At 37.3% G+C, this 25,824-nt stretch overlaps 2 protein-coding genes across 5 annotated transcripts; one reads left to right on the top strand and one right to left on the bottom strand.

The window, feature by feature from the left end:
* The first annotated feature begins 5,272 nt into the window (after positions 1-5,272).
* On the top strand, positions 5,273-17,776 carry LOC106083446 (uncharacterized). Of its 4 annotated transcripts, none has more exons than XM_059370304.1 (4): positions 5,273-5,900; positions 13,158-13,533; positions 15,740-15,889; positions 16,713-17,776. In XM_059370304.1, exons 1-4 carry the CDS (start codon positions 5,852-5,854, stop codon positions 17,557-17,559), a joined length of 1,422 nt encoding a protein of 473 aa, XP_059226287.1. In that variant the 5' UTR covers positions 5,273-5,851; the 3' UTR covers positions 17,560-17,776. The 4 variants fall into 4 exon arrangements, with proteins under 4 accessions (XP_059226287.1, XP_059226285.1, XP_013101918.1 ...); XM_059370302.1 differs by having other exon boundaries at positions 5,274-5,900; positions 15,737-15,889; positions 16,713-17,771; XM_013246464.2 differs by lacking the exon at positions 16,713-17,776 and having other exon boundaries at positions 5,277-5,900; positions 15,740-16,168.
* Positions 13,194-22,073, bottom strand: LOC106083447 (U3 small nucleolar ribonucleoprotein protein IMP3). The gene is made up of 4 exons (XM_013246465.2): positions 21,885-22,073; positions 21,614-21,825; positions 21,230-21,553; positions 13,194-13,552 (listed from the first exon to the last, which is right to left on the bottom strand). Exons 1-3 carry the CDS (start codon positions 22,019-22,021, stop codon positions 21,357-21,359), a joined length of 546 nt encoding a protein of 181 aa, XP_013101919.2. The 5' UTR covers positions 22,022-22,073; the 3' UTR covers positions 13,194-13,552; positions 21,230-21,356.
* Positions 22,074-25,824: the final 3,751 nt, after the last annotated feature.

The raw sequence follows: 25,824 nt of genomic DNA, 5'->3' as shown, positions 1-25,824 counted from the left end.
TCATGCAAAAAAATCGGGAGATTGGTTTATATGGAGGCTATATCAGGTTATGGAACGATTCAGACCATATTTGGCAAGTATTGGGTTGCCCAAAAAGTAATTGCGGATTTTTTAAAAGAAAGTAAATGCATTTTTAATAAAGCTTAGAATGAACTTTAATCAAATATACTTTTTTACACTTTTTTCTAAAGCAAGCTAAAAGTTACAGCTGATAACTGACAGAAGAAAGAATGCAATTACAGAGTCACAAGCTGTGAAAAAATTTGTCAACGCCGACTATATGAAAAATCCGCAATTACTTTTTGGGCAACCCAATATGTTGATGGTCATGGGAGAGATCGTTGCTACATTTCAGCCAAATCAGACGAAAACAGTGCCCTTTATTGGCTCAAGAAGTGCAATTGGGAGATCGGGTTTTTATTAGATTTTTAGGAGCTATATCCAATCACATGGCAGCTGGTTGCACGTACCGGATTGACCTGATGGCGTCCCTCATCGGCAAGGGCTGCCGCCTCCATGTACAACACATTGCTACAACAACAACATCAGATTTTAGCTCGATTCATACCATACTTGGCACGTATGTTGGAGTTTTCAATAGAAGTCACTGTGCAAAATTTTAGCCAAATCGTATAAGCATTACGCTACGTAGAGACCGATTCAGACCATATTTGGCACGTATGTTGAATGTCATAATAGAAGATGTTGTGATACTTTTTAGCCAAATCAGACAAGAACTGCGCCCTCTAGTGGCTTAAGAAATGCAAATGGGAAATCGGCTTTTATGGGCGCTACATCAGGTTATAAATCGATGCAGGCCATACATGGCATGTGTGTTGGAGGTCAAAATAGAAGTCACGCTGCAAAATTTCAGCTAAATCGGACAGACATTGATCCATATAGGGGCTGAAGATAAAAATCGGGAGATTGTTTTATATGGGAGCTATATCAGGTTATGGACCGATTCAAACCATATTTGACACGTATGTTGAGGATCACAGGAATAATCATTGTTTATAATTTCAGCCAAATTAGCAAAAAAGTGTACCTTCAGCGGTTGAAGAAGTGCAATCGGGAGATCGGTTTATATGGGAACAAAATCAGGTTTTAAATCGATTTGGGTTATTCTTGGTACACAGGTTGGAGGTCAAAATAAAAGTCACTATGCAAAATTTCAGCCAAATTGCATAAGAATTGCGCTCGCTAGAACGCTGAGTCGATTTAGCCATTTTCGTCCATTTCTCGAAATCACGATAGCGGTCGAATGCGTAAAGCTAACCGTTTGAAATTTTGCACATATACTTCTTATTGATGAAGTTCGTTGGGAATTGCATATCTGTTCAAATTTAGATATGGCTCCCTATGAACCGATCTCCCCATTTGACATTTTGAGGCAAATTTTGTCCGATTTGGCAAAGAGTGTTCTGTTACGACTTTCAACAACTGTGCGGAGTACCATCCAAATCGGTCTATAGCTTCTATATAAACCTATCTCCCTATTTGACCTCTTAAGCCCGTAAAAGCCGCAATTTTTGTGTGGGCTGGCTAAAATTTTGCATGATCTGTTCTGTAATGGCTTCCAACAAGCCGCAATTTTTGTCCGATTTGCTTGAAATTTTTTAACAACAACTGTGCCAAGTACGGTCCGAATCGGTCTATAACCATATATAGTTTCCATATAATTCGATTTCACGATTTTACTTCTTGAGCCCTTACAAGCCGCAATGTTTGTCCGATTTGGCCGAAATTTTGCACGCAGTGTACTATTACGACTTCTAACAAATGTGGTGAGTACGACGCAAATCGGACTATAACTTGATATAGCTCCCATATAAACCACAATTTTTGTTAGATTTGCCCAAAATTTTGCACATAGTGTTCTGCTACAACTGTACCAAGTACGGTCCAAATCTTTCTTTTACCTGATATAGCTTCCATAAAACCCGATTTTTCGATTATCCGTGTACTATTACGACTTCTAACAAATGTGGTGAGTACGACGCAAATCGGACTATAACTTGATATAGCTCCCATATAAACCACAATTTTTGTTAGATTTGCCCAAAATTTTGCACATAGTGTTCTGCTACAACTGTACCAAGTACGGTCCAAATCTTTCTTTTACCTGATATAGCTTCCATAAAAACCGATTTTTCGATTATCCGTGTACTATTACGACTTCTAACAAATGTGGTGAGTACGACGCAAATCGGACTATAACTTGATATAGCTCCCATATAAACCACAATTTTTGTTAGATTTGCCCAAAATTTTGCACATAGTGTTCTGCTACAACTGTACCAAGTACGGTCCAAATCTTTCTTTTACCTGATATAGCTTCCATAAAAACCGATTTTTCGATTATTCTTGTTCGGTGCCTAGAAGTTTTAATTTTTACCTGGTTTAGCAGAAATGTGGTACGTAGTGTAAAATTAGGCCCTTTAACTAAATCAATTTGGTATAAATTTTTAGCAGAATCCATGTTGGTGGGTACCCAAGATTCGGCCCTGCCGAACTTAGCACATTTTTACTTGTTAAGTTTTATCCGATTCCTATGATGATTGAATCTATTAGGGGGATATATTTTTTTTGCGGGTCAGAATGGGAAAATGCTTTACGCATGTGACGAGTACGTCTCTCGACTTATGTTCTGTTACAACTTCCAACAGACGGAACCGGTCAACCCAACGGAACCCATCCTGTGTCACCCCTGGGGATTAATTCCACCTCGGAACCACTTTCGCATTACTTGGAGTGGAACCCCATATCTGGTGATTACCCATATCATCACCACGGCGTCTGGGTCCAAACCTCCACATTCATACTCTTCGCCGCTGCGTTCAGGTCTACCTTTTCCTGCGTACTAGTTCGGAGTATCTCTTCACCACCTCCCACCTCCTCTCGTCTCCCAGCGTCCTCTTCTTAGGCAAAAAGTCACCAATCGTTGTTTCCAATTCCCTGCATTTTTCGACTTAGCGCTCGCAGTAGAAGAATGTGTGTTCCAAATCGTCTGCAAATTCTAGCTCCTCTTAGATGCATCTGCTTGACGAGCATTTGCCAATTATATGCAGGTACTTCCGGAAGTAACAAAGGTCTGTCAACAACTGTGTTACGTAATAAATGACGTCGCCGTGCTTCCTATATCTCCACATCCGTACATCGGGTATAAGTCATCGAGTCCACCTGGCCCGATTATCATTTCTTTGTTGCCATCCCTGTATAGTCTCGTCTCGTACAAAAACATACAATACGTAAAGATAGAGTATATTTCAATTGCTCCTTTTGGATGCTAGATATCGTTAGTTAAAATAGGCTCCATCTTTCAGTTATATTTTAGTTACAAGTAGTGGTCAACAGATGTCGTTGGTCAAAAGGGACCAAATCTATTTTAGCGATTTTCCTTTGATATTTTAAGTACAATTTTGCATTTGTGAGCCCTTAAATAAATATATTTATCGATTAAATTAATCCGCTTATGTATTGGGCTAATATTGGGTTGGATTTTTCATATAGTCGGCGTTAACAAATTTTTTTCACAGCTTGTGACTCTGTAATTGCATTCTTTCTTCTGCATGTATCAGCTGTTACTTTTAGCTTGCTTTAGAAAAAAAGTGTAAAAAAATTATATTCGATTAAAGTTCATTCAAGTTTTATTAAAAATGCATTTACTTTCTTTTAAAAAATCCGCAATTACTTTTTGGGCAACCCAATATATGTGTACTTTTTATAGATTATGTGAAAGCGGTTCCATCCCAAAGAATACAATGCCATCTATGCGTTCAAAATTATAGTTTTTCGACTTTTGCAAATGCCGTATCTTATTGTGTTATAGGTCATTGTCTCGTATGACCCGTATATGATTCGTTTGAATCTCACCCTGTCCTCCCTGGGTGTTCCACTTCGCGGTGTAGAGCCTGGCTTGCTCTATTGCCTGTAGGTCCCTTCGGAACCATTCCGGCTGTGGGCTCCGCCACTGTCCGGTAGCATTATATGACCGTAAAAGCCGCCATCCTCTGCACCGAGAGCAGGGATTTCGCTCGACATGCTGTCTGCAGTGTCTGGCTCCATATTTCACTCCCATAAAGGAGTATACTGTTGCATGTCTTTATAAAAAGTCTGTCTGCGCCTGCTCTGAAGAGGCCCACCTTTGTTTGCCATCAGTCGGCTGAGTTAGGCCGTTATCCTCGCGGCCTTTGTTGTCGCATGTCCGTTTTGCTCTGCATAGCTAAGCTTTATATCTAGGCGGATCTCTAAATATTTGACCGATTGGTCTTGGTCTTCATCAGTATGTTGTCTATGCGCATATCCACTTCCACTGGGATATTTTTTCTCTAGGGGTAGCAACTTCGTCTTCTGCATGCCAAGTTGCAAGTCATGAGATTCCAGCCACCTACCGTGTCTCTTGCCGTGATGACAGCAGCGATATGTTCTGCATATCCTACCAGAAAGATTCCGTCTGGCATTTCTGTTCGCAGTTTTCCATCATAACTGGTATTCCAAAGATCCGGTCCAAGTATGGATCCTTGGGCCACTCCTGATGTGACCTCATATTTACTCTTTCCATTGTGAGAGTTATGGATAAGTACCCTGTCACGCATCTCTTAGGAGATAATGAGTACCAACATCGCAGTATGCTAAGTATCATGTTGATATTAAAATGTTTTGTTTACAGAAAATCTTATTTAAATTTTGTCTTTAGAAAATTTCATTATGAAATTTTGTCTCTACATTTATAACATTTCTGTCTTTAGAGATATTTTTCTTTGTATTTTCAGTGATTGCATTATATTTAATAATTTATTTAATGCTTTATCGATTTTTCTGTTTTTTTGTCATCAATGACTGAATAAAACAGCTGATCATGTGGATGTGTTGCCACATTTCATCAAACATCGATTTTTCTATACAGTTATCCCACAATTACCGTTTAATGCTAAGTGTCAATTGGTATACTCTAACACTAACTTCACTAGTTTCTTTCCCTCACGGCATAGCACTGCTTCTACCCAACATAGACATCAATGCACCCACACATACAAATTCATTGATTGTTTTAAGCCAGCCTTAAGAGTTCTTAGCCTTGTTTCTTGGTCTTCATAAGTGGTGGTGTAAGTCTTTCTTTGGCGCTGCAGCAGCGATTGTTGCTTCTTTTGCTTTCATGGTATGCCCGCCGTATTCTACCATAGACGGGGCGACTTTTTTTACTTCTCGTTTCGTTTTGTGAGGTTTGATAGCTCTGGCTAAAAATTCCTTTTAAGCTTACAACATATCCCAATTTCAGGCATTCGCGATCGAGAATTTGAATCGGCAACAACTCGTGCTTGAGCAACGATAAAGGAATACAAGAATCGAATACTAAAAATAAGAAAGCAAGCTAGAAAGAATTCTTTTTCTTGGCTTAAAGTAATCAAATAAATAAAAAAAAATTAAAAAAAAACACACTCGCACACATATACCTGGTGTATATATGTACTTGAAACTCCTATATACTTTTGGTATATATCAGTGAACATTGTTGGTGTAGTTTTAGTGTTTTTTTGTCGGTTCGGTTTGTGGCACCATCACAGGACTGCAAAGCGGATAGAGTGCATTGTTGTCTGTTTCAAGAAGTACAAAAAAAGTTCGTGATTGTGTTATTTGGAGGCCCATAAGCCAGAGACAAAGAAAGAGTGAGAGCGAGAGAGAAGGAGAGTGAGCACGCCAAGAGATCTGCAAACGGCCGTTACCAAAGTTTGTTAGCTTAACGTTCATTCAGGCTTGCTTGTCAGTTTAAATCGAGACGCCTTTAATAAAAGTGTGGAATTTTTCGAAGGAATCAACTAACCCCCAAAAAACCAAACAAAATCACAAAATGAATAAAATCCTAATTTGTCTGTTAAGTTTAGCGGTCCTTTCAACAGGTGAGTGTGTGAAGTGATTTTTTTTTAACAAAATCAAAAACTTAAGAAACTCTGCTATCAAAAACCATAAGACTAAGCGGATTATGGATGTAATGACTAAAAATGTGTGACATAAAACCAAGATGTGGGTGTTTAAATTTGGTATCATGTCTTTACCTTGATTTACCTGGATTTTCTATTGGAAAGCCAATAGGAATTTTTTTGGATTACACACATGTAAAACGTTGCTAGCGCTAAAGGATTTAACATACACTCAAAGAAATATTTTCACAGATACAGCAAAATCACAGAACAATTTTTAAAAAATCTAATTGAAGCTTAAAATTTTTACTTGAAGTTCATCCCCGAAAGAAGTGTGTTCATAGAAGTGCATAGAAGGACTAAAATCCTAACATCAAATCATCCTTCCGCGGTGGTTGTTCTTCCACATATATGGGTATATAATCAATGTATTGGGTTGCCCAAAAAGTAATTGCGGATTTTTCATATAGTCGGCGTTGACAAATTTTTTCACAGCTTGTGACTCTGTAATTGCATTCTTTCTTCTGTCAGTTATCAGCTGTTACATTTAGCTTGCTTTAGAAAAAAAATGTAAAAAAGTATATTTGATTAAAGTTCATTCTAAGTTTTATTAAAAATGCATTTACTTTCTTTTAAAAAATCCGCAATTACTTTTTGGGCAATCCAATAAAATATATAAGCTCTTGTTGGTTGAGGAAAAATTTTATGCTAATTTTATGCTAGCAAACTCTTTTGTGGATGCAAAAAATGTATAAAATAAAAAAATAATGGGGACTTTATTGGTTGCTTAAGGTTGGAATATCGGTCTAACCCATGTTATCCAAATTTCGCATCGTAATAGCCGAGGTGTTTGTTAGAGGATGACTATTGGTGGGCCCAGCTTTTCAAAATAGAAGTAGATATTTTTTTTTAAATTGTTTTTGTGAGAAATATTACATTAAAAAAACTGATTTTTTCAAATATTTCTTATATTTATTCATAATCTAGGATTTCAGCCATTTTACTCAAATTTGCCGATTTTAAAAATACATTTTTTCGCTTTTGGGGATTTTGGGTATTTTTGTCCACAAATACGACCCAAATGTATACTTATTTTCTTAGGAGACTAACATGTACTAAACGCACGAAGAATGAAAGTACAAATATAGTTCTGAAGAAATTAAATCGGCAGTGTGGTTTATATAGGAACTATCGATACTCTAGTTGGAAAACTTCGAAAAATTGGAGAGATAAAAAAATTAAATGGAGTAACTTTTTTATGGGATCTATATCAGGTTATAGATAGATTGAGGCCATACCTTACTACGATGTTGGAAGTAGCAAAAGAACAGAAGGCAGAATTTCATATAATTCGGGAGATCAGTTAATATGGGAGCTTGATCAGGTTAATGAACAACATCGACTATACCGAAAGTGAAGGTTAGAAGTCGTAAAAGAAATCATTTTGAGAAATTTAAATTAGCAAAAGAGCAATTTTGCAAAATTTCATATAATTCTGTTAAGATTTGCGCCTTATAGGAAGCAAAGAAGTCAAATAAGGAGATCAGTTTATATGGGAGCTTGATCAGGTTAATGAACAACATCGATCATAACTAAAGTGAAGGTTAGAAGTCGTAAAAGAAATCATTTTGAGAAATTTAAATTAGCAAAAGAGCAATTTTGCAAATTTTCATATAATTCTGTTAAGATTTGCGCCTTATAGGAAGCAAAGAAGTCAAATAAGGAGATCAGTTTATATGGGAGCTTGATCAGGTAAATGAACAACTACAACAATTTAAACTAAATTGGTTAAGATTTTGGACGGCCACTGTGGGGCAGAGGTCAAAAGCCTGTGACACCGAACGCCTTGCTTAAAATCATGCGAGACCATGAGAAAACAAATAAAAGCGTGCTAAGATCGGCTGGGCCTAATCTTGGGAACTCACCACCTTAGATTCTGATAAAATATGAGAGATACAGTTGTTGGAAGTCGTAACAGAACACTATGTGCAGTCAAATCGGACAAAAATTACGGCTTGTGGGGGCTCAAGAAGTCAAATCGGTTTATATAGGAGCTATATCAGATTATTGACCGATTTGAACCGTACTTGGCACAGTTGTTGGATTTAATGAGCAGTGTAAATGGGGTTTTTGTAGATTTGAAATAGGTTTATTTGACAGATTTCCTTTATAGAACTGTCAAATAAAACTATTTTAAGGCTTTAAGTTTTGTGAGTAAGGTCGTTAAATCCCGTTTACACAGCTCTTTAAATCGGGATTTAATGGCTCAATCATCTGTTTTTCCTTTATAAAATCAGCTGACGAGAGCCTTACATACGGATTTAAGGAGCAGTGTAAACGGGGTTTAAGTATTTATCATGTCAACTGTAATAAAAAAAAGTCAAACGCCTTAAGCGTCATACTATAGACAAACTGTCTTCTTTCACTGTAAAAACTAAGACCGCTTAACCTTTTTAGACATACATACATACATATATACATTGGAATGTGCTGCATTTAAATTACAAATTTCGTGCGGTATGTTCACGAAAAATTGTCTACATCAAAAGCGCATAATTTTTCATAAATGCATATTTTCATAATTCATGTTGCAATGGAGAAGGCATCATTTGGCGGCATTTCTTTTTTTATAGGGAACACACATACAGAATATTTAATAGGCTCAATAGTTGATGCACTTCAATGGAATTTTGGTAGTTCAATTGAAATTTTAAATGTAAAATGTATTCTAAGGAGAAAATGTCAATTTTTTAAGCAAAGAAAGTTTTCAAGCTTTTGTGCCAGTTATTAAATGCCACTACGATTTAATATTAATAAACTTTAACCTACATACTCATTGAATTAGCAAGAAGAAGAATAAATAAAGAAATTGTTGTTGCAGTAGGCTTCATATGTGATTTACTAGCGTAGTGTGTGTTCAATGCATATTACAACAACAGTAGTTAAGTGAGAGAAGAGAGGCTAATCTAATGACAATTTGTGTGAGAGATAGAGTATGGTAAGAGATGGCAGCATAGATATGGGTATCGTATGATTTTTTATAGAGGTGAGTGATAGTATTAGTCATTCATGTCAGTATTATTTGTGGTAGTTGAATTAACTATTGGACGATGTATTAATTGCAATACATGTATAATAAATATAATAAAATAAAATACTTAAACATGTTGGGTGGTTATTATTTTTTATATTGGTGAGGGGTATTGAAAACTTTGGCAATAATCCAACTATTATTTGGGTCATTTTGGACATAATAGACGCAAAAGAGAGATAAGTGTGATAAATAAAACTCCGTTTACACTTCTCATTAAATGCGGATTTAAAGCTTTCGTCAGTTGATTTTATAAAGAAAAAACAGATGATCAAGCCATTAAATCCGGATTTAAAGAGCAGTGTGAACGGGGTTAAAAAGAGAAGGAGGTATACAAGAACGAAGGATATAGACAGTCCATGTGTCAATTTTAATAGGCTTAATTCAGACAAAAATTGTGTAGAACTTTTCTTATATTATGGTTTAATACGAGTGCGCTTTCGTATCAAATTCAATTTTATCTCGTAGTACTACTTTCATAGACATTTATAAATTTTTTTATAAATTATAACCGATTTAAACATTGGCCTTCAAAATTTCAAAAATTGGGGTTCAATACAGAAATGCATAATTCACAATAGGTTTAATTTTAACCTTATATACATACATAATAAATGCATGAACATAGATAAGTGTGATAAATAAATGGGAGAATCAGGTTTGCAAGAACGAGAGAGATAGTCACTCTATGTGTCAACTGTAATAGACGACTTCATTCACACTAAAATTGTGTGGAACTGTTCTTTTATTATGGTTTACAAGTAGTTTTAATTAGTAATTAGCCTAATGAGAGCATAAATAAGCCCTGTTTGTACTATACGAGTACTGTGCAGTGCAAATTCATATGGAAAAACCATTTTAATGCAAACTTTTAAGATGTACGTCGCCGCGATTGCCATAGTGTATTTCGAAAAATATGTAGTTGGGGCCAGCTGACGAAAAATATCTATTGTGAATGATAGACTAAAACTTAACCAATCATTTATGAATTACGAAAATTCAATCCCAGGTTGTTTCGACTTTCCCAACCTTATATAGAACGAGAGAGTTTTCTATGTACCGACTGCGTCCTGAGGAGTTATTTCATATATACGGGAACTACATTTATCCAAATCTGAACCGATTCAAAGCAATATCCTGAGGTATTGTGGGAGTTGGAAGCGTGGAAGATTTATGCAAAATTTTAACAAGATCAATTGATAAATACTCTTACAAAGGCTCTAGAAGGGAAAACCTTGTTGTTGACATAGGAGACACATTGAAATCTTCGCCCTGAGATACGAGTCCAGAGTTATCAACAGAAAGGATCACAGACTTATGGCACGAAAATCGTTTGTTTCCCTGCTTGGAATAAAAAGTTCCAGAATCTTCATCTCACAGTTATATAAGGCAAGTTGGTACTATCAGATTTATATAGCCAAGGAGTCGATCTGCCAGACACAGCGTGTAATCCGCGGAAAACACATTTTCTGGGTCTTGTGATTTGAAGGGGAAACTTTCAACTGTCCCAAGAATTGCCAACTCAAGATACAAATTACTTGGCAGTCCTCGACAGATGCTCATCAGTGACAACCCTCGACGTTGGCCACGATGTGTGGTGAACAGTTTTCCGAAACATTGTGCGTTCAATGCCTTCATCGAAAAACAGACCTATAAAGCAGATGCAAACAAATTTGGTCATATCTGATCCGTAATCGCTGCAAAGGCGAAAATGGCTACTGAAGGCGCATTTCTGGGCTCAAACCCTTAAATCGTACATTGAAATCGGGAAAAATACGACCTTTACCGGGAGAAACGTATAAAGGATGCTATATCAAGATATAGGCCATCTTTCAAGACACAGATAGACGGACATGTCCAGATCGTCTTTCAATATAAACGTGATCTATTGTAGTATGTTTACGTTGTAAGGTTGGAAATGTATGATTTGATGTGTTGCAAATGGAATGGCAAAATAGCCACTTCTTGGTGGGTATAAAAACTTTTACACCAATTTAGGCTTGAAGAACATTTGGTGGGTTTTGGTAGGCTTTATCTCAAATTCTGGTAGGAAACAATTTTCTTGAGTGGCAATACGGTACTGTTTAATATTCGACTGGTTGATATAAAGCGGGCGGCTACTGCGTTAATAGTGTCTCGAAATGTCTTCCCGGCAAATAAAACATTTGAGGGGAGTGTCAGTTCACTGAAACCGCGATTGGTGTATTCTCTGAAGCCGACCCCATCGCCCTTCTTCTGATTGATAAACGTTCGGCGCTCAGAGTTTCGTGTGGTCGGTCGATGGTCAGTATTATTGGAAGGTGGTTTGATCCCAAAGAAAATACGGCTTTCCAGTATACGTCTCTCAGGAGATCAGACGATGCAATGAAAATCTCTGGCGAGCTGCGGCACCTTCTCCTAATCCTAATGAGGGCGTCCTCATTCACCGTGCAGAACATGAAGCCTTCAATCTGCTCTGCCAAAGCTATGCCCGCTGATCGTTACCTAGGGGAGAATGCCATGAAACATTATGGTCATTAAAGTCCCCTAGAACCAGGCAATTATGGCCATACAACTAAGCCACTAATGTCAACCAGTGCACGACGCATGGTAAAAACCCCCACCGACTGTCATTAGTCTCCTTTGGAGGGTATGGGGCAAGAATTGCTTTTTTCAAACAGTTGGATATGAAATGTAATCTTCTGAAATGTAACCTTATTTAGAGCGAGAGAGCAATCTATCTTGCAACAACATGAGGCTACAGCAACAACCGCCAAGTCATGAAGGGCTGTTTAAGTGAACTTGCCTTTGATATAGGGGGGTTTACTGTCGTCATAGGTGATGCTTAGTAATCATCGTCCTGAGACATGAGTCTATCAATCATTCCAGAATTGTCAACATACAGTATGGCAGACTAATGGAACGAAAAGCCTTTAACTTTCGTTCAATCCGGTAGTACAACCGGCTGCCATGAGATTGCAACGCGCCCTTGTATTTTCTAAGCTCAGCCTTATGGATCTCTCTGTCCTGCGGTGTGCTTGTGACTTTTGCCAAATTCTGATTATCATTTTAACGGCCGCTGTTTGTCCCTTTGAGAAACATTGGCGAATCAATTACCCACTTGACCATCTTATCAACTGCCCTTTCAGTCATCACCACGTCTGGCATGCCAAAAATAGTATTAAATTTTCTCTACTATCTGCTTCCATGTCATTTTGACAAAAATTCTTTAAAAATACTTTCTGGGTAAAACCAGTTTTCTGGTATATAGCCATGGAACGAAAAAAAAGAATTGAAATTCCTTTGGCATAATAATGTTATGGAATGTATGTGTGTATGTGCAACGAAGCGCCAAGTAAAATTTCCCTTTTAGATTCTTCGTTCCACGAAAACAAGTTGTCCGGTTTTTTTTATTTCCCATTTCCGAAGCAAGAAATTCTCATATTTATATTTGGGGTGTCAAGAATACCTTGATCATCATAACTTTTGGCATTATTTAAATCATAAACCCAAATGGCATGCCCACCCCCAACAATGTCCCATGGCTATGTTGATATAGGAGTATTCTGTCTTCAAGAGAAATTCTTCTAAACAATTTTAATGGGCTTCTTGTTGTTCACCCAGAGGTGCAAGAGTTTATATGGAGAATCAGACAGCGCGCCAATGGTTCATGTTGTGAATTTTAATAACAGGAAGTGATTTTAAATCATCATAAAGAGTAAAGTGTAATGGCCGGCCGGTCGGCCAAGTTGCCATAAAAATGACCACAAACCAACGACCATAGATAGCAACAGCAAAAGAAATTCAAGTAGAATATAACCGTTCGAAAATAGTTTTGAATTAAAGTATGGTTGGTTTTATAGCGGAGTTATAATAAGCAGTAGCATATACTAACTGATGAGCTGTGGGAAGTGACAAGAAAGGTGATAATGTTTATACTAGTGAATAACAAAAAAAAAAGGGGGGAAGAGGGTAAGTTATTAAGCTCTATACTTATTTATGCGGGTTCTAAGCCAAGCTAATGACCTGCTTCTACCCACTTCATTCACATTGCCTTAATTATTTTTTTAAAGCGGTCAACACAATTATTATCACTTGCTTATTTGGTCAGCAGTTCAGTATTTTTTTTCATAATTTTTTTCAATTTTTTCTTCTTTCTTTAACAGGTCAACGCATAACCACCATACATTTGGATGGTGTACAATATTTTATAAGCCGTATGAATCCCTACTCACCTGAGCTGAATTACTTTTTGGCCTATCAGTATTGTCGTTCACTGGGTCTGCAATTGGCCTCGTTCGAGACCAAAGAGAAGGCTGAATCGATGACCACCTATCTGAAGAATGCTGGCTATGGCAATTATGATTTCTGGACTTCGGGCAATCGCTTGGGCACGGGCATGTTCCTATGGATGAGCACTGGTTTACCATTTAATGCTACTTTTGACTTTTTCGAAAATACCATTGATGCCATACAGGCTGGTCTCTTGGATCCAGTGGATCACAATAGCAATACATCACCACAAAGAACTGCCAGAGACAGGTACGTAAATGTTTGAAAGCTGAAAAAGAATTGAGAAAATTGAGAAAAGGCAAACAAAATTATGGGGAGTATACAAAAGTTTGTAAGATTCGAATAACAAGCATCTATAGTCTGATGTTTCATCTGTTGAAGCCGTTATATTTTATGTGACTTTATTACAAACGATTTGAAGCGTCAAGAGTATGCAAAACACAACATGGACTCACCTAAGCACAAATTTGGCTGCGATAGGCAAGAGTGCAGTTTACGGAGAAAATGAAAAAAAAAACAATTTTTTTGCACACCCCCCTAAATTGACCCCAGGAACACGAATATGAAGTTCGATTTTTGAGCTCTGGCCTGACGGGCCCCAAAACGGGCCCTCCCCTTCATCAAGTGAAAATGTACGGAATATCGGCAATATGGCACTCAAATTAGAGGAAAAGTTGGGCAGTATAAGAAAAATATGAAACCATTTAGGAGGTGTAAAAAAATTGTCCGAGGCCACCGTAGCGCAGAAGTTAGCATTTCCGCCTATGATGCTGAACGCTTGGGGTCGAATCAGAACATCAGAAAAAAAATTTTCAGCAGTGGTTATCCCCTTACTAATGCTGGCTACATTTGTGAGGTACTATGCCATGTAAAAACTTCTCCCTAAAGAGGTGTCGCACTGCGGCACGCCGTTCGGACTCGGCTATAAAAAGGAGGCCCCTTATCATTGGGCCTAAACTTGTATCGGACAGCACTCATTGCAAATTTGCATGAAAAAAATTTAATTTATGTTTGCTATTTTCCCCGTAAACTGCACTTCAGCCGTTCACTACTATCAGGCCAATTGCTGCTGATGTTATAGCAGTGATGTTTCGTCTGCTTGGTTCTGTTGAATATTCAGATCCGTGAACCCTGCGACAAAAGTGGGTGTATCCAGAATGATCTGGGTATGAGTCTTGTGGGTCTGGCTGGGAAGATGAACAGGTGACGTGAGCCGTGCTGTTCCAGGTAACAATCGGGACACACATCCTACACGTTGGTATCAATCCTTGCTCTTATAAGAGTTGAGACGGCTTTATCTGCCGTATAGCAATTGGGGCAGAACTACACTGGGTGGAGGTCAAGTTCCTCAGATGATATGGGTGGCGACCGTTCTCTAAGGACAAAATTCACCACTCACATCGTCTACTGCCGTGTCTGCATGAATCTTATCCAGACCCGCTTGGTATGCTGCTTGATCTAGAGGTTCTCCCTTGCAGCGCTGAACCTCTCGCTTTAGAATCTGAAGATCCACCTGGGATCCCTATCTACAAGTTGATAATTTGGATGGTCCCTGCGATAATAGCCCAGAAGGTATTGCTTGGACAGCATGTAGTTACGTATTTGCACGGGTAGGATTTATGTTTCATGATCGATGTGGTCCATGTGAGAACTCAGAAGACGGTCGTCGCAGTTCGAAGAGCGTGTCACAAAACTGACGAGACTACACTGGCGCTGCATAACTTACCACAGTCCAGCCGGCAGCACTTGGGTTGCTGGCAAAGAAACCATGTTGACCACGTACAAAGCAATTGACCGATCTGTGGTAAGTTATGCAACGCTAGTATAGTTTCGTCTGTGGCATGTGGGGGAATGTGTAAGAGCTGTCAAATTTGAGACTAAGTAATTTGGGACACTTGATGATCGGAATCGTTATTCCATCGTTTTTGTAGTGAACCATGTGGCAGAAGATACAAGTTTGCTAGGGGAGGTCAGTTTCTTTAGGTACAATGGGAGGCTGCCGTTCTTCAAGGACCTTGTAATACTAGTGGGGACATGCTCTTTCACCATGCAAAAAGTAGAGCCTTCAATCTGCTCTGCCAAAGCTGTGCCCACTGGTCATTACCTAGGGGACAATGCCAAGAAACGTGTTGCGCATGAATGTCCCATAGAACCAGACAATAGGCCACTGATATCGGGCCTGTAAGCTTGATCATTAACTGGGTTACAACTACCAAACGGCAGTATGTACACGTGGTATAGCTCTGTAGTACCGGACTGGAGTACTTTCCCCATACATTCCATGTAAAGGTCACTTGCGCCTAGCTCAGGTGAGAGATTGGTCTAATCTCCCACCTGGGATCCTTGAATTGGTTGTCCGCCCAAACTTTTATATAATCCTCTTACTCACCTAACCAAATGAAATGTTTAACTAAATTTGTGCCATTTTTTTCTTATCTCTTCCCCTGAACAGCAGCAGCGGCGCCGAAAAAGGCTGTGTGATCTTGAGACAACCCACCCTGAAATGGATGCCCGAAGATTGTTCGGCTGTTAAAGACTTTATATGTGAACAAACTCGTTGCTATTACTACAATTATGGCAGTATTCCTGTTTCTTCAGCGCAGGGGTAAGCAGAGCCCAGCCCTACTACTACCTACTCAGCATAGGAGTATAAATGCTAGAAATTTAAATGAAAGACATACAAAAAAAAACAAAAACCCCTCCAACAACAATCTCCCCAAAATAATAAAAAATACAAAAATAAAAGCAACTACAACAAAATTAGCCTGTAAAAAATGTAAACTTTAAGCCTTAAAAAACTTTTTTATAAAATAAAACTCTGAAAACTGCTCCTTTATGGATTAAAAATGAATGAAAACTGAAAAAACAAAAAACAAAAAAGGCACTCGTGTCTCTCGCTAAACTTATTTTAGGTGAGCTAAACCCCAAGTCATACAAAAACAAACAACAACTATATAACAAAAATAATTTTTAAGGATAAATAACCCAACCCAACCACCCTATCCAAAAAAAAAAACATAAAGACATCCCGAGCTTCAGTTTTTAACCTCGCCATAAGCATAAAACTAAAAAAACGCTGTTGCCTGTTTCCTGTTCTCTTTCTGTCTTTGCCTCACTCTATCTCTCTCTCTCTTTCCCTCTGCCTTGCTACACTCATTATAATCATTAAGTTCCGTTTTTTGTGTAAGCCTCATGTCTCTCTCTCTCACTCTGTCTCTAACCAGCGCCTTGTTTAGCTTAAAGGCTTCTCTTCTCTAATCTTCCTAAAAAACAAAGTGGTGATTTGGGGCTTAGCTTTCCTAAAGTAGTTTCATTCAAGTAGCTAGAATTGAAAAACTATCTTCGTTTTTTTAAGCCAATCCGTTACTAACAAATCTTTCTGTCTTTTTGTTCTTCCTTTGCTTCTCTTTATACATGTCTATGTACAGACGCCCCATCACCACTACTACTCCTCGCAATCTAGCCGATTCTATGGCTGCTGAAAAGAGAACTACTACACCCTTGCCTTTGTTGATGTCATCGTTTGCCAGCTCGAAAAAGACCAACCAACCCTCATATGTCTCATTGAAACTGGATCAGGAGCGAGCCTTGGAGGCCACTGTCTTGAAGGATCATCATCATCATCATGAAGACCATCATCATGCAGCCAGCAATTCCTATGAACATGAGGAGGAAGACATTGAACATGATGAGGAAGAGGAAGAAGTTAGTGCCAGTGCCGGTGAAGAGGTTCAGGGACGTGATTTGACCTCCAATGATGAAGGCGAACATGAATTGGAAGAACTTAGTGCCCAGAGTCATGAAAATTCGGTGGAAGAACAACAACATCAAGATGAACAGGATGCAGAAATGCATGAGGAAAAATCCAGTGCCCAGCCAGAAGATGAGAAACAAAGCACTGCTGACAATACCGCCTCTGGCTCGCAAGAACATCCAGAATCTGAGGAATCTTCGGCCATGGCTAAGGAAAAATCTGCCGAAATGTATGAAACCGAAAATCAATCCAATGCTGAAATGCCCTCTGTGGAAGTGCGTCTAAAGCAAATCTCCCAAGAAGTCGAGAAGAGGGCCAGCGAGGAAAATCGCCATATACCCTCCCTAACACCTGATCTGGATGACATTGGTCATCAGTCCTTCTTATCGCTAACTGATCTCATACGCACTTTGCGCCCCAATGATAAACAGATAATACCACAAATTGATTCGGATTATTCGAATGCTATGCGAGTTTTGGGTGAAAAATCGGTGGCTGTCAACAGCAACAATGATGAATAGTTTTCCTGCACAACCCTTAACAAACAAACACAAACTTTAAACATATGACCAAACATTTTTAAATATTTTTTAGATTTTTAGAAACTAAAATTTCGAAAAAAAAAATACAACAATCCTTCCGATATTTGAGCATCTCAAAAGAAATATCTCCACCTCCTCCATGTAACAACAACACCACACACTGAATTGAAAGTTCCTTTGAGAATTGTTTTTATTGTTTAATGGACATCTTTTGTTTGTCTTGTTACGAATTCCAAATTTGTTTATCTGCCCCACAAATGATTGTCCATTGAAAAAATCCACTTCTCTTTGGAACTTTCATTTTGTTTTTATTTTAATGTGAAATGGGGCTGGCTGAGTAGCATTCACAATGGAATAAGGATATATTTATAAGTTTAAATTTTAATATACAAAAAAAAAATGATTCGATCTTAGTGTTATATTTAATAGAGATTAGATTTAAAAGAAAAAAAAAAACATAAGTTTGTCTAAATGTAATTTTGTACGAAGAAATAAAGCGAAATTTTTAAATTTCTTTTAATTGATAAAAAAATAGAGGAGAAAATCTAAAAAAATATGGCCAAGCATATAGAAGGCAATGAATAATCCCTAAAGGTACTAGGGATGTTATACGCGGGGAAGAACAAGGAGATTATATTTCATAAGCCAAACCTATCACCTCATCACCTATTACACCTTGCCCATAAAGACATACCCTACTTCGCTCATTAACCTCGCCATTAGCATTTTTCCAAAAAAAAAAAATGCCTCTTGTCTGTTTAATGTTATCCCTAACTCTCTTTTTCTCTCCCTCTCTCACTGCATTGCTAAACTCATCATTAAGGCCTTATCTGACCAGCGGCAAAAATCATAGACATGATAATTGTGAATGGACAAAGAAGGTGTTGTGAATGAAGACAAAAAGTTGATTTAGCCACAATCAAACCAGTGTTGTACATTTTTTTGCTTTTAAATTATAAATGATATTTACAAAACATGTTTACGATTTGCTGTTAGCTTTTTTTGTTAATTTAATTTTGTTTTTTAACGTTTTTGTGTTCTCTCATTTCCTTCTTTTCACTTCTCTGAAGAAAGAAGCAAAAGAAAAATTCAGATTTCTATTCATTGCAACTCACAGGCATTTTTTTTGAGAGCCATAAGTCATCTCTGCCTTGCTAAACTTATTATAATCATTGAGGCCCTATCTAACCACCGGAAAATTGAAAATTCGCGACAATCATCCCATTAAGGAACAGGGGGCAAACTTTTTACATATCAATGTTTGCTTATAAGGTACCTCCTTTGTACACCCGAGTCCTAAAAGCTTGGCGCAGGGTTACACCTCTTTTAGGAGAAGTTTTTAGATGGCTGCTATGCCAACAACGTTACATAGTACCTTACAAATGTGGCCAGCATTAGGAGCAGATAACTAATTTGTAAATTTTGCCCATGAACATTCCTCTAAGGAACAGGGGCAAACTTCTCACATACCAATGAGTGCAGTCCGATTCAAGTTAAGAGTATCGGTGGAAGGCAGGTGGCATAAGTAGATGCATGCGAACGTCGAAGGCCCGAGAATTTCTACCACCAACTATTCCAAAATACTTGGTGTCACATTTGACAAGGTCCTCCCTCAAGTCGCTTACCGGCAGCACTTGAGGTGCTGACGAAGAAACCCGGCACGGGATAACTATGAACACCACACATAGGCTGGAACTTTGAGCTCCAATCTGTCTGGTGTTCTTTGTTATCACGAGAAGCTTATGTTCCCCCGGCGAACGGTCGTATAGACCGGAACGAGCTTGTTTGCCTATAAAAACAAATGGGGCTACAACAACAAAAAAAACCTTGTTGACAATGTACAAAGCAATTGGTCGGCCAGTGATAAACTATGCAGCGTCGGTGTGAATTCACCAGCTGAGCGACAGGCAGTGAAATACCATCCAGATACAGCAGCGGACTGTCTCCTCAGTTCTCATGTGGACCACCTTCACCAGGAGACAGAGATCCTAATCGTCCGAAGTCACAACCACATGCTATCTAGACATTATCAACTGGGTTGCTGTCGTAGAGGACATACCAATCACCATCTTGTTGAGACACATCCACTACCCAAAGATAGCAGGATAGTTCTAAATCCCATATCAGCTGGTTGTAAGTACAGAACGTTAGGGTGGATCTACCTGATCTAGTTTGTGAGGTTTAGCACTACAAGAGAGAACCTCTAGATTAGGCGCCATTTCAAGCGGTTCAAGATAGCATTTCCGCAGAAACGGTCGCCGAAGCGAGGTACAGCTACCCTGTGAAGGCAATTCTTGAAAATCAACCGCCATTCATTGCACCTGAAAAAGTTGGCCTACAATTATGTTAGTTATGGCTTAATTGCGCTCCTGCAGATGCAGAGCCTCAACTCTTACAAAACTAGGATTATGGCCAGTTAAACAGCCCAGTCAATGCCACTTGACTTAGGACCTGATCCTTCTGGACGCACCCTAACTTAGTCACAGAATTCTCGGAATAGCTAACAGAAAACAGCATACGAATGGATGAAACTCAATACACTGCTACAAGATCACCCCAGCGCCATATCATCTAAGGTGCTAGGTACTGAACTCTAATCTTATAATGAAGAACCTAGAGGTATGGGGAGTTGTATACATAACTAAGGGCCTCAACTTGTCTCTGGATACTTTCATAGTTCCCGATGTCTGAAAAATGGGCAGTGTGCCTTTTATACGGTCAACTATGCTATGATTTTTTACGATATCACATACGCGCTGAATGTGAGAGTCGATTCCAAAATAAATTTGACAGCCTTTACAATACCCACATGCTCTTTCTTTTCAGTCTTTCACGAGACTTGATGTGGAAATGTTGGAAAGACACATGGATATCGACAAATATTCCTGCTCCTAATTCCATAGATGGCCAAAAACACAATCCAAGCTTCCTTCATGAACAATAATTCTCGCGCTAGTTTCCATACATCAGTGATGGGCACACTAATACAGTTTTAAATACAAAATTGTATTCGTATGAGGGGCAGTAAAACCCGAACAACCAACCCTGTGAAAATTTACAACAATCCCATGACAGCCGTTTGTACGTACTGAATTGATCCGATGGAGTCCTTCATCGGCAAGGGCTGCCGACTCAGTGTACAACACAGTGATATAACTTAAACAACCAACCAACCATAACAACAATGCCTCGACCGAACTAAGGCACACGATGTTGCTTACACTGTACGTGTGCTACTGTTTGATTTTTCTATGCCCACCGGCATAGGAATTTATATGCGGTTGTGTTGTTGCCCATCCATTCCATATATAGTCAACTAATTTTTATTTCCATCGAAATGTTGCACTTCCCGGTTTGTATTACCTGTCCAAGGATGTAGGCATTGCATTTTACCAACCTTCAATACCAAAGCAATGACGTCATAGAGCTCATACAATGCAAGAGTATTTTAAATACCACTTTTCCCAGCTACTTCACGGAATTCCTTTGACTGAATTCTATCATTCCAACTACTATTTGAAGCAGGGAATTGTATTTTTATGGTCAAGTATTCAAAAGGTTGATCTCATAATTTACAACAAAAAAAACTTAAATTTGGATCATTTTCTATATATGGTGTATGCAATATGGCAATCAAAAAATTACTTACATTGTACTCGCCATATTTCTTGATTCTTGAGTGTTTTTGAATTCTGTCGAAGATATCATGCTTCTCTTCTTCTTCTACTTGGAGGTTTCTTGATTTATTTTAAACTAGTTTCTTAAATTTAGGTTTCTTATAATTGAAAATCGTCACGCAGATCGTTATAGGACAAAACATGCTCCTTAATTTTAGAGCCATCTACCCAGGTAACAAAGTCTTCTAAATTGCGTGATACCAGAAAGGCGGGATCTTTCACCATTTCGGTGCCCACGCGTACATGACCGGCTTCTATTAAATCGGTGGCATTTTTAATATTTTGCGAGAGCTTGTCTGTAAATAAAATCAACAAACCATTAAACACTTCTACCAATTTCCTTTATATAAACTAACTTTTCACCATAACCACTGGCAAACGTCGCCTGCAGAAGCAGCTTGCCGATACTTTGCTTGCCACTTCCAAATCATGTTTTTCATTGACCAGGCCCATGCCATATAACTTTTCCAATAACATGAAGGAAGCATCCGATTTAAATTGGTCATGCTTTTCCAATTTAGCTATTTTCTCTGCTAATTCTCGTATGTGTCTGGATAATTTGTTATATCTGTAAAAGAAAGTTTTAGTTTAAATTTGCTGGTAGGCTTCCACCACTTTTGCACTTACTTTGTGTAGTCGTCCCTTTTGCGTATATGGTAACGTCGTAGCACAGCATTTTCCTTGCCTTCATTATCAACTTTCCAGGTAATAAAATCTACCTTTTTTAAAAGCTTCTTTTCATGATATTTAAGTTTACGAACCATGATGGCGAGACAATTTTGGCTTCTAAAAAAATAAATAAAAACAACGTGCAACATAGAGGGTTGCCAACGTGCACGATTTTCGATTAATTTTGTGTAAAAGTCGAGGTCGACTTTTACGGGATGAAAAAATTTAATTAGCTTAAAACGTAGAGGACAGCCGTATTGCACAATAATTACCAAAACCATATAATATACATATAAAGACCGTTAAGGAGATCCATTAGCTGCGTCGGAGATCTCCAAAACAGTAATTAACCGACACAATTTACCTGTTCAAATACTCGAATGCAGTGAAAATCAAAAACATGATAGTACATTGTGTGGAAAACGATGCTATGTTGGTGTATTCATATGAAAACCACTTCTGGGAATCAATGGATATGAAATCAATTGCTGAATACAAAAAATTGAGGTTGGTCACGGTGTTACATTACATTTTGAAATTATTTACATAAATAATAGAAATAAAATTATATTTAAATTATTTTCAATGTTTTTTTTTTTTTTGTTCATTGGGGGTGGAATAATCAATACCAGTTCGGCAATAGGGTTGGTGCCAAACGGTACTAATCATTTTATGTTCTATTCATACCATCCGGTATTGTTTTGTATAGTTTGCTTTACTAACAATACCGTATGATACAGAAATGAGCACGTATACTCATCCAGACCCTTGTTGCATAATTTCCAAGTGCTGAGCATCAGTACAAATTTCGCAAATTCAATAGCACCACAACTGCTTCACATGCCACCTCGTGGCTCTTTATCTATCGAACATCCCGGACGAAAGTACAATCAAGGCTTTGGTCCCAGGTCTAGCCATGCCATAGCACGGCCCCGTGGCTCTTTGCCTATCTAACATCCTGGACGATAGTACGATCGAGGCTTTGGGTCTAGAGCTGGCAAAGTATCTATGGCACTATCGATACTGCAAATTGCAAATTTTGGCAAACGAACATTGCATTAAGGACAGGGGCATATTAATGGGTGCTGCTCGATTCAAGTTTAAGCTCAATGATAAGAGACCTTCTTTTTATAGCTGAGTCCGAACAGTGTACCTCAGTGCGACACCTCTTGGGGGAGAAGTTTTTACATAAGTACTTACAAATGCCGCCAGCGTTAGGAGGGGATAATCGCCAATATCATTTTTTTTATTATGATGTTTTCGCTTTCAGCGTCATAAGGCTAGTACTGCGTTTTTTTGGGGGGGAAGATTTCCCTAAATCGTTCTTTCAGGGGGTCAACATGGTTACCACATTTGATTTTTTTGGGTTTCTTTGGCCAAAATGTTGCCATTTACATAAAAAAATTAATATGGCATCAACCAATTATCAGCTGCTTACGTACATGCTTACACACAAATGTGAGTGGGTGGACCGTGGGTGGACCGTGGGTGTTGTTGCAATTTGAACCAAAACCCAAATTCATGTTTCATTTGCAAAAATAATAAGATTTTGTAGTATTTTCGTTGGTATTGGTTTGTTAAATAAGCACAACATTCCAAAAGCCTTTGTCAGCATCTTCCACTTACAAAAAAATTTTGTTGTAGTAGCAAGACCAAAAGCATAACACTTTCTTTCACAATCGTAATTACTTTGCACAGATTTATTGCATTAGTTTGTTATGAAAGAAACATTTATTTTTTATTTATTTTAGAAGTAAATTTATTTGTATTTTTATACAAATAATAAATTTTTGCATCCACAAATAATATTTTTTTACACCCCGAGTAAATATATGTAAGCAAGATCACTTAACTAGCAAACACTTAGTTACAATTAGAAGTTTGGCGATCTCGTTTATTTTACGTAAGAAAAAGACTTGTTGTGCAGCGACAGTGGTTGGTTGCGCTCTTTGAGCGACGTAAAATGTAAATTTCCCCTAGATGAAAAAACAAGTTATGGTGAAGTTAACACTTTTCATTAATATTTTTATATGAAATTTCACCGCAAAAACGAATATATTACCAACATATAGGAGGACATGCTAACCTCTGCGCTACGGTGGCCTCCCATACTATCGATAACGATACTTTGTTTTTGTCTGAATATCGATTGATATTTTTCCTATACCATTTTTTGCAAAATTGAACGAAAGTAAGCGATCCGCCATTAAGATACATTGCACCTATAGAGGGCGCAATTTTCATCCCATTGGACTAAAATTTTGTATAATGATTAGTCTAATGATTTCCAAGCAAACAATTAAACACTTAAGGATTTTGTAAGTGGCACGGAATTAAAAAACTTAAAATTTTCTTTTTCTAGGTTAGTTTTTAGAGCACACAACAAGCCGATTGCTGGCTTTGGTGTATGTCTATAGTGGCATTGCTTGTTATTAGGGTATTTTACTCAACTAATAATCACTTTGGACTCAACTAACTTTTTAAGCAACTGTCTTAAGTTTTCTTTGAGTTTCGCTATAAATACGACAATTTATGCCTATCATAGTCAAAAACGGCGTCATATAAACCGATATTCGAATTTCTTATCACATTTAAAATAAAACATCATAATGAGTTTCGTTATGACTTCAAAATCCCATGTCAAGTATGTATCGAGAAAGTCAAAATTGTCTTAAAACCTAATAAAGCTTCCATAAAAACAATTTTAAAAGAAATTTGCACTTCTTAGCCCCCAATTGCAAACAATTTTTTTAACAAGACTTGTTTTAATATGTTTTATTTGAAATACAAAATATTTTTCGTTTTGTTTAATAATAATAATAAAGTACATATGTGTGGAATTCCTCTTTATTTTAAATATTTCCATTTTATGTGTTTGTTTTCTTTTTGTTGTTGTTTTGTTTGTGGCTTTGCATAAATAATTCAAAAAATATTTATATATAAAAAAAAGAAAAATTAGAAAAAAATATAATAAAAAAAAACTGACTCGGCACAAACCATTGTGAGTGTAAAAGAATATGTATGAGTAGTAACTGTTACTATTTTTTGTTTTTGTTTTTTGTGTTTTATAAATCTTATTTTGTCTGTTAAGATGATGATAAGTTATTAGATTGTATATATATATATATATATATTAAATGTATATATGTATAGTAGTACGTTAGGCTTACGACGATGTAATGACTATAGCTACTATTGGAAGTTAGTATGCGCAGTTATTTGGATTAATAATTATTAAAAAAAAGAAAAAACTATAAATTTTTTTATATTAAAAAAAAAACACAAAAAGAATAATAAACAAACAAACAGGGTGTTGTAGGTGGTAGAAAGAGTGGTTGGTAGTGGGAGGCGTAATAATGATGAAATGATTCAGACTAAAAAAAGTATTAAAACTATTTAATTAATTTATAATTATAGATTTGTTGTTGTTATTTGTTTATTTTTTCTTTGCTTTTCTGATTTTCTCCATCAATTTGCCTTCTTCTTCAACGTTTTTTTTATAATTTTTGTAATTATTAATAAGTAATACATATTTATATATATATATTTATAATATTTATTTTTATATGCATTCTCAGCATAAAATATTAGAGTATAATTATATGGTAGAAGTATAGGGGGAGGGGGGTATGACTTTAGTTTTTGTTTAAATTATTCCGTTAATATTCAATAAAGAGAGTGTTTGTGTTCTTTTCTATTCTTTTGTTATTCGTAATTTTGTTTTAGTTATTTTTCCTTTTAGCAATTTACACGACGACAATGCAATTGTTTACTTCAGCTATTTTTTGAATTTTTTGTTTCTTTTTTGTTTTCTTACATATATCATCATCAGTTGTTATATAGTTAAACTTTTCTTTATTTCTCTTCAGTACTTAGATATAGTTGTTTCTCTTTTTCA

This window comes from Stomoxys calcitrans, chromosome 5 (assembly GCF_963082655.1).
Source record: "Stomoxys calcitrans chromosome 5, idStoCalc2.1, whole genome shotgun sequence".
Classification (NCBI taxonomy): domain Eukaryota; kingdom Metazoa; phylum Arthropoda; class Insecta; order Diptera; family Muscidae; genus Stomoxys; species Stomoxys calcitrans.
Note: the sequence above shows the minus strand (reverse complement) of the source record. Positions and strands in the feature narration are given on the sequence as shown.